The 13,558-nt window shown below is 42.5% G+C and overlaps 1 protein-coding gene across 3 annotated transcripts in view; it reads right to left on the minus strand.

Annotated features, from left to right (window-relative positions):
* Positions 1-13,558, minus strand: part of u2surp (U2 snRNP-associated SURP domain containing) — a 97,834-nt gene that overhangs the window by 14,799 nt on the left and 69,477 nt on the right. For all 3 annotated transcript variants that reach the window (XM_063045410.1, XM_063045407.1, XM_063045409.1), the window contains 4 exons: positions 12,431-12,518; positions 11,190-11,324; positions 5,255-5,311; positions 414-573 (listed from right to left, as the gene is read on the minus strand). In XM_063045410.1, coding sequence (XP_062901480.1) covers positions 414-573; positions 5,255-5,311; positions 11,190-11,324; positions 12,431-12,518 — 440 coding nt within the window. The remainder of the gene's footprint in view (positions 1-413; positions 574-5,254; positions 5,312-11,189; positions 11,325-12,430; positions 12,519-13,558) is intronic.

Here is a 13,558-nt window from a genome sequence, read left to right on the forward strand (position 1 = left end):
GACTGTACCTCTTCCTAGAGATGCTGCCTGACCTGCTGCGTTCACCAGCAACTTTGATGTGTGTTGCTTGAACTTCCAGCATCTGCAGAATTCCTCGTGTTTGCGTTTTTAAAAATAGAGGATATGGATTTAGGGCAAGGAGAAGCAAAGAAGAAAATCAGAGGGAGATCTTTTTCCACCCTGAAGATTGGCAAGTACCTGGAATACACTGCCTGAGAGAATGGTGAAGTAGAATCACAAACAGTGTTTAATAAACACTTGAATTTCCGAGGCATAAAAAGCCATAAAGTGCTGAAAGATGGGATCAGCACAGATGGGTACCTATTGGCGAGTAGGGTATTTTGACTGGCCAATTCCATACTTCATGACAAATCAGATACAGGCAAACAACACGAAAAATTAGAAGGACTTACTGGGAACCCCATCAAGGTCATCATCTAGCACCTTCATAGGGACACCATCTAGGTCATCCATTCCAGTGTTCAAATCAATTGGAACTCCATCTACGTCCTCCAATGGGGCACCATCAATTTCATCCTCAACCGGTGTTCCATCAAGATCTTCAGGGTCTGGCTACAAAACATAAGCACAAAACCGTAACTACTCTGGCTTTTACACATCAGAACTGCTCACTGTACATGATAGAAATAATTTTTCTCCTTGCTTTTGTTACAGTGCAGAGACTCTTCCTTTGTAGGCAAGAGATTCAAGAAGCTGATTTACCACCTGGAGTCTGGAAGAGAATATATAGCTGCAATCTAATTTAAAGCTTTGGATATCATTAAAAAAAATTCAAGGTCTGAAGATCACATGCTTACAAACTTATTGACATAGGTGTTGGCATTTCTGCCCAAGTCCATGCTGGCTCCCAGCAGAACAATCCCATCAGTCCCAGTCTCCTGTTCTTTATTTCCCTGTAGCACTATTCTCTTCCTTGCCCTTCAACTACATTTACAAGTTTGCAGATGATACCACCGTAGTGGGCTGCATCACAAATAACAATGAGTTAAGAGCATAAGATGGAGATAAAGAACCAAATTCAAAATTTACTATCACTGGCATATGCTGTGAAATTTGTCATTTTGTGGCAGCAGCGCATTACAATACATAATAAAAACTATAAATTATAAGAAATATAGCTTCAAAATTAAATAAATGCAGAAAGAGAGTGAAGAAAAAAAAGTGAGGTTGTGTACATGGGTTCATTGTCCATTCAGAAATCTGATAGTGGGGGGGAAGAAGCTGTTTCTAAAGTGCTAAATGTGTCTTTAGGTTCCTATACCTTCTCCTTGATGGTAGCAATAAGGAGAGCACATGTCCTGGGTGATGGGAGTCCTTAACGATGGATGCAGCCTTTTTGAGGCATTGCCTTTTGAAAATGTACTTGATGCTAGCAAAGCTAGTGCCCATGGAATTGCCAGAGTTCACATCTGTAGAAATTTGTGAGCACCTTTGGTGACATACCAAGGCTCCCAACTCAAACTCTGAATGAAATATAGCCGCTGTAGCATCTTCTTTGTAATTCAATCAATATGCTATTTTTTGATGGTAAAGATGGCACCAGTAACTGGCGACTTGGTGCGTGCTCTCCCGAGCAAACTGCCCTCTCCACTATCCTATACCCAAGAAACCTTTCTAAACCTCCAATCTAGCAAGATCAAGATCAACAACACCCTGGCAAAGCTACTGACCCAGCTGGAGACCACCGCGCCAGAACTGCTTCTTAAACTCCGGACCGCACCTGGACCCGACCAGCGAGGCCCACCACGTTCCCGGTGACCCATGGTCTGCTACTGTGCCGGAGCACTTGGAGACACGGTCCGTTGTCGACCAGCACCTCTCTGGAGCAGACGACCACACAGAAGTGACGGCGGAGACCTCAAGGTGCCCCAGATACTTCCCCGGAGCGACCACCGTAAAGCCCCGTTGGTGGCCATCCACAGCTGCCGGAAGTGAGGCCTCCCCGCCGACCTTGGAAATCGAGCCCGAAGCTCAGCTGGAGCGGAGGCCTCCGCAACCGTGACTCGGTTTACGGACTTGTTTCAGCCAGGAGCCCAGCCCTCCGGGATTAAGCGTCAGCTTCGGGGCCCGACCCAATCAACAGCCTGGACCCCCGGCAGCTGGAAGTGGCAGCAGAGCCTCCCCCGTTACTCGGCCCAACCCGGAGTGTCCAACGATGCGACCCGCAGATCGATTCCCGCAGGACACGTCCACCAACCTCAAACAGCTGACAACAGCACACTGCATCGATGGAAACCTGGAAAGATGCACTATTTACAGAGGAAGCGTGGGAAAAGAGCTGGGCTGCTGGTCAGATTGAAGCTGAGGGGCTTCGGGGTCCCTATGCCCACCATCCCACTAGCTAATGTGCAAGCCATAGAGAACAAGGTGGATGATCTTAAAGGGAGACTCACCTACTGCAGGGAGATGCAGAACTGCTGTGTATTCTGTTTCACCAAGACCTGGCTCTCCCCTGCCACCCCTGACTGTACCATCCGCCCGGAGGGATTTTCAATCCATTGGATGGACCGCACGGCGTCTTCGGGCTGGACGAGGGGAGGTGGTGTCTGCCTACTGATCAACACTGCATGGTGCTCGGATACAGTGGCACTGACAAGCTCCTGCAGCCCGGACCTGGAACACCTGTCAGTGAAGTGTTGTCCCTACTATCTGCCACGGGAATTCACCTCGGTCATACTGACAGCGGTCTCCATTCCCCCCACAGGCAGACGTGGAGTGTGCTCTGAACATACTGTATGCCAACATCAGTGAACTTGAGACCAGGCATCCGGAGGCTTTGCTCATTACAGCCGGGGACTTTAACCAGGCCAACCTCAGAAGGGCGCTGCCAAAGTTATACTAACATGTCTCCTGCCCCACTAGAGGCCCGAGTATACTTGACCACTGCTACACAGCAGTCAAGGATGCCTACCGTTCCATCCCACGACCTCACTTCGGAAAATCGGACCATCAGGCTGTACTCCTCCTCCCGGCTTACAAACAGAAACTGAAGCGAGAGGTCACGGTGTCAAAAAGCAGCGTCGCGTTGGACGGAGGAAACAGATGAGGTCCTTCGTGACTGCTTTGAATCGGTGGACTGGTTAGTATTCAAGGACTCGGCAGCTAACCTCAATGAGTATGCCTCATCTGTCACAGACTCTATTTGGAAATGCACAGAGGACTGTGTGTCTCGCAAGACGATCCAGGTATTCCCTAACCGGAAACCTTGGATGAATTACGAGGTCAAATCCCTTTTAAAGGCTAGAGCTGCGGCCTTTAGGTCCGGGGATACCAGTTGCTACACAGAATCCAGGCGTGAACTCCGGAAAGCCATTAAGGGCGCCAAGAGGCAATATCGAGCCAAGTTGGAAGCCCAGGCTAACCAGAAGGATGCCAGTAGACTACGACAGGGTCTAAATGAGATCACTGGTCACAAAGAAAAGGCTGGGAATATCAGTAACTGTGGCACTTCTCTTCCTGACAAACTTAACGTATTCTACGCAAGATTCGAACAGAAGAGGAGCGTCCCGCTCCCTCCGGATGAACCGGACCTGGTGGCATCGAGATTCATCGTCACCGAGGAGGACATTAGAAGGGCCTTCCTGAAGGTAAATCCAAGAAAGGCGACGGGCCCAGATGGCACCCCGGGACGGGTTCTCCGGGCCTGTGCAAGCCAGCTAGCTGGAGTGTTCGCTGACATCTTCAATTGCTCCTTGCTTCAGTCTAAGATCCCCTCATGTTTTAAGAAAGCAATGATAATCCCAGTGCCGAAGAAGAGCAAGGTGGCATGCCTGAATGACTATCGACCTGTGGCTCTGACATCAATTGCTATGAAGTGCTTCAAGAGATTGGTTATGGCACACATCAACCACAGCCTACTGGTCAACCTCGACATTTTGCAATTCGCCTACAGGAGCAACAAGTCAACGGCAGATGCCATCTCTCTGGCCCTACATTCCTCCTTAGAACACCTGGAGAATAAAGACGCATACGTAAGGCTCCTTTTCATTGACTACAGCTCTGCCTTTAATACCATTACTCCAAATAAACTGATTCCTAAGCTCCGGAACCTGGGCCTTAGCACTCAGATCTGCAGCTGGATCTTCAACTTCCTCACAGACAGGACCCAGGCTGTAAAAATAGGGGACAAGCTCTCCTCTACAATCACTCTGAGCACCAGTGCCCCACAAGGCTGTGTACTCAGCCCCCTGCTGTACTCACTGTACATCCATGATTGTGTAGCCAAGTTTCCATCAAACTCATTATATAAGTTTGCTGATAACACAACAATTGTAGGCTGTATCTCGGGTAATGATGAGTTTGAATACAGAGAGGAAATTAAGAACCTGGTGGCATGGTGCGAAGACAATAACCTATCCCTCAACGTCAGCAAGGTGAAGGAATTGGTTGTTGACTTCAGAAGGAGTAGCGGACCGCATGACCCAATTTACATTGGTGGTGCGCAAGTGGAACAGGTCAAAAGCTTTAAGTTTCTCGGGGTCAATATCACAAATGACCTGATTTGGTCCAACCAAGCAGAGTTCACTGCCAAGGCGGCCCACCAGCGCCTTTACTTCCTGAGAAAACTAAAGAAATTTGGCCTGTCCCCTAAAACCCTCACTAATTTTTATAGATGCACCGTAGAAAGCATTCTTCTAGGGTGCATCACAACCTGGTATGGAAGTTGTCCTGTCCAAGACCGAAAGAAGCTGCAGAAGATCGTGAACACAGCGCAGCACATCACACAAATCAATCTTCCATCCTTGGACTCACTTTACACCGCACGCTGTTGGAGCAGTGCTGCCAGGATAATCAAGGACACGACCCACCCAGCCAACACACTTTTCGTCCCCCTTCCCTTTGGGAGAAGGCTCAGGAGCTTGAAGACTCATACAGCCAGATTTGGGAACAGCTTCTTTTCAACTGTGATTAGACTGCTGAACGGATCCTGACCTGGATCTGGGCCATACCCTCCAAATATCCGGACCTGCCTCTCAGTTTTTTTGCACTACTTTACTTTCCATTTTTCTATTTTCTATTTATGCTTTATAATTTAAATTTTTATATTTACTAATTTTTACTATTTTTAATATTTAATATTTGTAATCCAGGGAGCGGGAAGCACAGAATCAAACATCACTGTGATGATTGTACATTCTAGTATCAATTGTTTGGCGACAATAAAGTATAAAGTATGTTGGGACCAGAAAAGATCTTCAGAGATGCTGACATCCATGAACTTGAAATAACTCACCCTTTCACTGCTGACCCATCGATGATAACTGTTGTGCGTTCCCCCAGCTTCTCCTTCCTGAAATACATAATCAATTCCTTGGTCTCACTAACCATTGAATACAAGGTTGGTTGTTGTTGTGTCACCACTCAATCAGCTGATACATCGTGCCCCTTTATGCCTCCTTGTCACCACTTAAAATTCTGCCAACAATAGATGTGCCATCAGCAGCAATTTTATAAATGGTGTTTAAGTTACCCCTAGCCACGCAGTTGTGGGTGTAGAGAGAGTAAAGCAGTGGACTAAGCATGCATCCTTGAGGTGCGTCAGTGTTTGTTGTGAGCAAAGAGGTAATGTTACTTCCAATCCACATTTGACGGATCCAGAGGGAGATTCAGAGGCCTAGGTTTTGAGCTTGTTGATTAGTACAGAGGGGATGATGGTATTGAACGCTTGAGCTAGAAAAATGAAAAGCAGACTGACGTAAGCAATGCTATTTTGGATGTGATCCAAATAGAGGGCCAATGAGATTGCATACACCGTAGACTTATTGTGACAATTGGCAAATTGCAGTGGGTCCAGATTCTTATTTAGGCAGGAGCTGATTCTGGCATGACCAGCATCTCAAAGCACTTCATCATAGTGGAACTGGGCAATAGTCGTTGAGGCAGCTCACCCCGCTCTTCTTGGGCACTGATATGATTGTCACCCCTCTTGAAGCAGGTGGGAACCTCTAACTGCTGCAGTGAGAATTTGAAGGTGTCCTTGAACACTCCCACCAGTGGGTTGGCACAGGTTTTCTCTGCCCGACCAGGTACTCCATCAGTTTGTTGCCTTGTGAGGGCTCACCCTTTCAAAATATTTTCTGACGTCAGCCTTTGAGACAGAGATCACAGGGTCACCAATTGCTGCAAGGATTTGCACAGGTGTAGTTTTATTCTCCCTTTCAAAGCATGCATAAAAGGCGTTGAGCTTATCTGCAACATTGTCTCTTGACAACAACCTTTCTCTCAATGTCAACAAAAGAGCTGGTCATGCCTGTCTTGAGATCGAGGGCTCAATATTCAAGTGTGAATATCACCACTAGCCTATCCTGGCCCCATCACACTGATGTCAAGGCTAAGCTCATCAGTACCTCAACTTCCTCAGGAGGCTGACCCAGTCCACTCTTACAAATGTAAGGGGTTTCTTCTTTTGTGTTACTGCGAAGGCTAACAAAATGGCTTCTTTGTTATGCTATAATTAAAATGGCTTTTCTGTAATAATAACTGCGATGTAAGGAGTTCTCTCTCTCTCTCTCTGCTTGTTTGGGTTATATTATTGATAAGAGAGGGAACGAACCAATTGGGATAGATGTTATTCTTTCTTGTGTGTCTGTAAGCTATTGTGTTTCGCGGGCTTTGGCGCAGAAGACGCGATGGGGACAGGGGGAGAAGACGCGATGGGGACAGGGGGAGAAGACGCGATGGGGACAGGGGGAGAAGACGCGATGCTGTAAGCTGGGTGGCAGAACGGACCCCGAGCAGAAGTCTGAGGCCCAGGGTCTTCGGCGAGGAGAGGAGAGGAGACGAGACGAAGACAAACTCGTGTGGAGCCTCTGGTCAACCACTGTGGTTGGTCCCAGACGGCAGATCGAGGTGGTCGGAGGGGATCGAATGGTGGAAAAAGGACCCCGTTACTTGAGCTCCAACTGTTGTGCACGAAGTGGTTGAATTTTGATAAGTTTGTCGTCTTTTACTTTCCTTTTATATTTTATCTCCTTTAATTACCTAGTTCCAGTAAGATCTATAAAGTGTAATCATTTAATTGCATACAGTGTATTGTCTGTTATTTGGCGGGGTGGGGTACATCACACAGCATCCAAACAAACTTGATTGCCCAGTCTGGCAGGGCCAAAGGCCGCTCCCCCTAGACGAAAGCGATCTGAGCGAGCCTGAGGCTTACCAGGGGGCTACACAAATTTTTATTGATGCACTACAGAAAGCATTCTGCTTGGATGCATAATGGCTTTGTATGGCAACTGCACTGTACGTGAATGCAAGAAAATGCAGAGAGCTGTGGACATAGCCCAGCCTCCCCTCCATGGACTCTCTCTGTACTTCTCAATGCCTCAGTAAATCAGCCAGCATAATCAAGGACCCCATTCACCCTGGACATACTCTCTTCTCCCCTCTCCCATCAGGCAGAAGACAAAAACGTCTGAAAGCCTGAAGGCTTCTATTCCACTGTTATCAAACTATTGAATGGACTTTTGTACGATGAGACAGGACTCTTGCCTTCATAATCTACCTTGTTATGATCTCGCACTACATAGTTTACCTTCATTTGATAGCTTTTACATTTTATTCTTAATTTTTTTTAACCTTATTCTACCTCAATGTACTGTGTAATGATTTGATCTGTATGAATAGTGTGCAAGTTTTTTACTGTACACGTGACAATAATAAACCAATACCAACTCCTTTTGATCCTCAAATTAACTAGAGGAAATTTACAGTAACCAATTAACTTATCAGCACATCTATTGGGCCTTGGAGGAAACTGGAGCACAGAAAAACCAAGGCAGTCTCAGGAAGAAAAGGCAAATTGCACAGATTGAATCTAGGTCTTTGAAACTATGAAACAGCAGCACATTGTGATAGGCTGCCAGGCAAAAATTTAGAAAAAAATGTAAAACACAGATTGCAATAGGCAAGGAGAAGAAATTTAAGTTACATTTTTTAAATTGCTTCTCAGGATAGCTCAAAGTATCAAATCTAATGAATTTTCTTTGAAGTGATACTGCTGTGCAAGAGTGGAAACCAATATTCTCAAGATTTGGCCAGGAGGGACAAAACTTAAGATGTACATTCTCTCAGTGGATCTATAAAATAGGCAAATTTTTTAAAATCACCACTTGAAAAAAATAAAATATATTTGCTATCAAAATAGACCAGAAATAATTGTGCTATTTTACCCTAAAGTCACATGCATATTTCGATTTTCCATTGCAATATCCAACATTGTAATCACATTTTCAGATGCTGAGTTGATTCATAAAGCAGGGTTTCAAAAAATGTGCTCAATTCAGCACAAAAATCCTTTAAACTTGGTGCAATACAGGTATACAAAACCAAAAAAAATGACTGAGGGGCCAGATTCTGCTCTAACTTCATCTACAAGTTTGCACATGATAGCAGTATAGTGGGTTGTATCTCAAATAATGATGAGTTGGAGTACAGGAAGGAGATAGAGACCCTAGTAACATGGTGAACTGACAACAATGTCAGCAAAAGAACTGATCATTGACCTCACAAAGGGAGGCCAGCACTCACGCTCCTATCTGCATTAAAGGTAAGATGGGTTGAAAACTTCAAGCTCCTGGGAGGAAATATTATCAGTCATCTGTCCAGATCCAACCACTTAGATGCAACAACTCTACTTCAAGAAGTTAAAGAAGGTTGGCATGCTCCCAATTGTCCTTTACCACTTCTTAATTAATGCATGGTGACTGCGAACCTCCATGGATTCTATCTATACTTCTCGCTGCCTCAACACAGCTGCCAGCATAGTCTAAGACCTCACCCAGCCTGGACATTCTCTCTTGTCTCCTCTGATTGAGCAAAACAAGCTTGAAAGCTCAACAGGCTCAAGGACAACTTCTACCCTCTGTCACAGGTTACCGAATGGTTCCTTAGCATAGTAAGACAGGCTCGACCTCACAATCTAACATAGGATCTTGAACTTTATTGTCTCTACCTATACTATACTTTCTCTGTAGCTGTTACACCTCCGGTAACGCTTCACCTTATTCTTCCTCGATGTATTGTGTAATGAATTGATCTGCATGAATAGTATTGCAGAAAAGTTTCCCCAAATTTAAATAAACTGAACAATAACAAAACAATTCCATTATTGATGATGATGATGATGGTGGCATCATTCTATCTCAAAGGACAGTAGGTGAAGAGATCTCTCCAGGGCACAACCCCGGGCAGAAGGTATGGAGATCCGGGGATGGTCAGTTGTCAAACCACCACCTTTCAGTCTCACCAGTGTAGTCCAAAGGATAGTGAAACAATAGTTTGACACCAGCTAGGCTGCAGGAGTTGCTGGAAGGATGTTCAGGGTTATCCAGCTGCCTTAGGGGCCCCACTTCGGATTTTCTGTCTGGGTTTACTTCCATAGCCTTTGTCTCTCCCAAGACTGCCCACAAAGCAGTGGAGCTATTTACCCATAGCTGGAATCTGGTTCACAAGCACCAGAGTGTGTCCACATGCTGATGCGTCTATGTGTTGTGTGCGCAGGGGCCAGACCGCCGCATTCTATGTAGTTCAGCCTGAGCCTGAAAGGAGCTCAGTTTTCATCTCTCCAACAGCAAGCCTCATGTAGGAGGCACTACACGAGGCTTGCTGTTGCAGAGGCAATGTACTGGCAGGGAAAGACTTGCGCATTCTGTTCTTTTTATGAGAATGCAAGCCACTGGTGGAAGCTGAAAGTGAGAACAAGCACTACCTACTACACTACCACACTAGAAGCATCACAACAACCATTTGACAGCATTCCAATATTTCTGCCTAATAAAAACCAAGTTACTATTGAATGTTTTGCAAGACATCTATTCCAATTTTACTCCTAGTAAATGTCTTGTAAAACATTCCATAGTAATTTGGTTTAGAGAAATATCAATTTCTATTTACTATCACCTAAAATAAGATAAATATTCTTACAAGCAATTAATGCCCTAAAAACGTATGAGAAGTCATGCAGAGGGTGGAGAAGGATCCACAATGAAAGAGATCAAAATTCAGCACTTCTGTTGAGTGTTAAATCATTTCCACTGGGTTGCTTATTGGGAAGATGTTTGTTCAATTGCTTTCAACCACTAGATATAAAACAATGCAACAATCACTGCACATTTTTTGCCAAATTCTTCAGGCTAACCATTTCAAATATGTAAAACATCTGCACTGCAATGAGCAATAATTTTAAATTGAACAGTCAAATTTCTCAACTGAATTGGCAGCTCAAATACAAATTTTAATCTCAATCATTGTCAGTGCACAAGATTTTACTGTTTCTGTTTAAGACAAGCAACTGGAGAGACAAATGATATCAGAACGAAAAGGTCAGAATTATAAGCAATGAATTAAGCTGAGCTCTGTTCTCAGATGAGTCACATCCAAGAGATATGCTGATGAAATGCTTTTGACCTGAAAACGTTAACTGTTTCTCTCCACAGATGCTGCCTGGCCTGCTGAGTTTTTCCTTTCATGTTTCAGGATTCCAAATTTCAGAATTTCAAAGACAGAGGGAACCATCAAAATGTCAAGGGTATTACTGAGTTGAAAAATAATTGCTTCCATTTGAGGACCAGACAAAACCTAGGGGTTATGGACAGTCATTAAGAAAATCTTAACACAGAATACAGAAGAAAGTTTTTTTTTAATAGAACACATCACCCCAGGGAGAAGTTGAGACCAAACACTTGTACACAATGAAGATGGAATAGGACAGCTATAAAGATGCTTCCCTAGGGGTCAAACAAGTATGGACCAGTGGGGTAACTGATTTGTTCCTAAATTGCAAATACTTGCTTAATGCCTTTTAAATGTGTAATACTTCATGCAGGCCCAAAACAAAACAGAAAAAAAGGAAATTAATTGAACTTTGGCAATGAAGATACCATAATACTGGGGAATAATAATCAAATATAAACCCTTGTTATAGAAAGACAAGTCATAGATAAAATATATAGTTCGTTCAAACACTTCATGAATTGTTTCAACATGTACATGTACAAGGGAGATATTCTAGACATAAGAAACGGTGTCAACAGAAACGAAAAAACTCAGTGCATTTATCATGAGTTGCACTCAGCCATGAAACAAACTGTGCAATTTTTCTTCAAAAGAAAAATTCTGTTGCTTGTTACATTTAAGCAGAGGAAGAAAAATATCTAACCATTCCTAAATACCTGAGGTTTGCAGAGTTCTTTACTTTCATCCTCGAGATCTACAAGTCCAAGAAAGATATTTTGTAGTTTAATGAGGAATGGGTCAGGATAAACTGTCCAATCTTCCCATGCTCTAAAGCAGCCCATTACTCTTTGCTGTAAAACAAATTAGAATATTTCAACATATTACTAACAATTTTGATTACCAAACCAGCTGACAGTGGTTAAAGAAATGAATATAATACACAATTTAGTTTTGTTTTTTAAGGCTGTGCCTTGCTGTAGGAACATAAACCTCATTTTCCCTTCAATATATCAAATGCATCTCTTAACATCACGTGCTTACGTTATTATATTATCAATAGCTCAGATTGAAAGTATTTTCTTTTGATTTTCTTATTGCTGGATTGGGACATTCCCTGCATCTTAACTTGCTACATCTTTTCATTTAGCTTTTTAAATGTCAGCTTGTTTCCCTGATCTTCAAGTTAAATGACTCAGTACTGGACACTATTAAAATACGCAAAGCACCTTTGGCAGATTCCCAAAACCTTTATCAAGACTTTATGATTGCTTATTCTGTAATTACTCTTCAACGTATCTTCCTTGATTTATGCTGAAGGCTTGACAGGAACAGCTAGAAACAGGAGCAATATACATGAATTATAATTGGACATTCTTGTTGTCATCCATTAATAAATAGCTTTCTCAAGAGTTCTGATCAGCTAACATGCCTATTTTTTTTCTTGGTCACCCATGGGTACCAAGACATAAAACAGAAACCATGCTGAGGTTGCCTAATTTATCTAAACCAGGAATTTCCAGATCTGTGGTGTACGTCTTGAATGGATAAACTTGCTTGGCCATCAATCTACACCTTGTAACTACTTAGATTGTTTGGGACAGCTCTTTGGTTTAATTCTTAAGATTATAGCACAAAATGTCAAATATTAAAAGAAATCATGTCTATCCTTATAATTTTAATACCTTTTGATAGATTCTCAAGAATTGACCAAAATTTGTGCAAACATTAAATGAAGGGGTTAATAAGCAATTTAAATTTTACATAGAAGTTTGATACCAAATTGTTTTAACCATATTATACAGTACCACTAACGGTTGAACCTCATTTACTTAAGAATTGTTAACAAATCAAAAAAAAAGAAAAAATGTGCTATTTAACTATATTATGTAATTGATTAGTTGTGATATTTCAAAATTATTATGACCAATAACAGCAAATAGCACATGGTAGCTATTACCTTGAAATTCTCAGACTGTAAGTGACCTTGAATTGACTTGTAAGTTGCATTAAGGTTTGCAAATATCTGGCACAGCTTAGATTCAAAACTGCGAGAGAAGCAAAAATTTTACTTTCTGGAATAGATTAAACTTTGGTAAAATACAAGAAACATATCTACTAGTTTACGCTAGGCCTAAAATTATAAAGTGTTTTGCATTATTTGCACTGCAACGAATGATGAAAAATACCATGAGATTTAGTTAAATTCAACAGCTAGGGTGGAATCCTGACCATAAATCTAAAACCCAATGACAACATGAATTCCCATTTGAAGCCACTGCATTGCTATCATAAACCTGTAATTTGGAAAATTAAAATATTCTGACTTCTTTTGGCTAATTCAACATTTTTTCTTGCTATTTTCTTTTCAGTGTAAAATTATGTACTTTACAATAATTCTTTATAGGGAACATTCATAGAACAGTATAGTCCCTCTAGCCTTCAATGTTGTGTTAACCATTAAAACTACTCCAAGATCAATCTAACGTTTCCCTCCCAACAGCCCTCTCATTTTTCTTTCATCCACGTGTCTATCTAACAGTCCCTTAAATGTTGCTGATGTATCTCCCGCTACCATTACCCCCAGCAGTACTTGCTATTCTCTGTGTGAAAATCCTACTTCTGACAACCTACCTATAATTTCCTTCCATCATCTAAAATTATGCCATTTCTGCCTTGGGGAAAAAGGCTCTGTCTGCCCACTTTATTCTTTTATCATCTTATACATTTCTATCAAATCACCTCTCATCCTCCTCCACTTCAAAGAGAAAAACCCCAGCTTGCTCATCCTCGCCTCATAAGACATGCTCTCTAATCCATGCAGCATCCTCTGCACCCTCTCCAAAGCTTCCACACCCTTCCTATAATGAGGCGACCAGAAATGAACACATTCTCTTGAAGAGTATACAAAGAGCGTGACTGTTTGCTTATGCACATTATTGTTTAACTTAAACCCCAAGGCCAAAAAATATTAGTTTTAAAAAAATATTCACAAAGTCCCAAGTAAATTTATTATCAAAGTATGTATACATCACTGTATACACAGGCAGGCATTCACAGTAAAAGAATAGAATTAATGGAAAAACAA

Source organism: Mobula hypostoma, chromosome 4 (genome assembly GCF_963921235.1).
Source record: "Mobula hypostoma chromosome 4, sMobHyp1.1, whole genome shotgun sequence".
Taxonomy (NCBI): Eukaryota; Metazoa; Chordata; class Chondrichthyes; order Myliobatiformes; family Myliobatidae; genus Mobula; species Mobula hypostoma.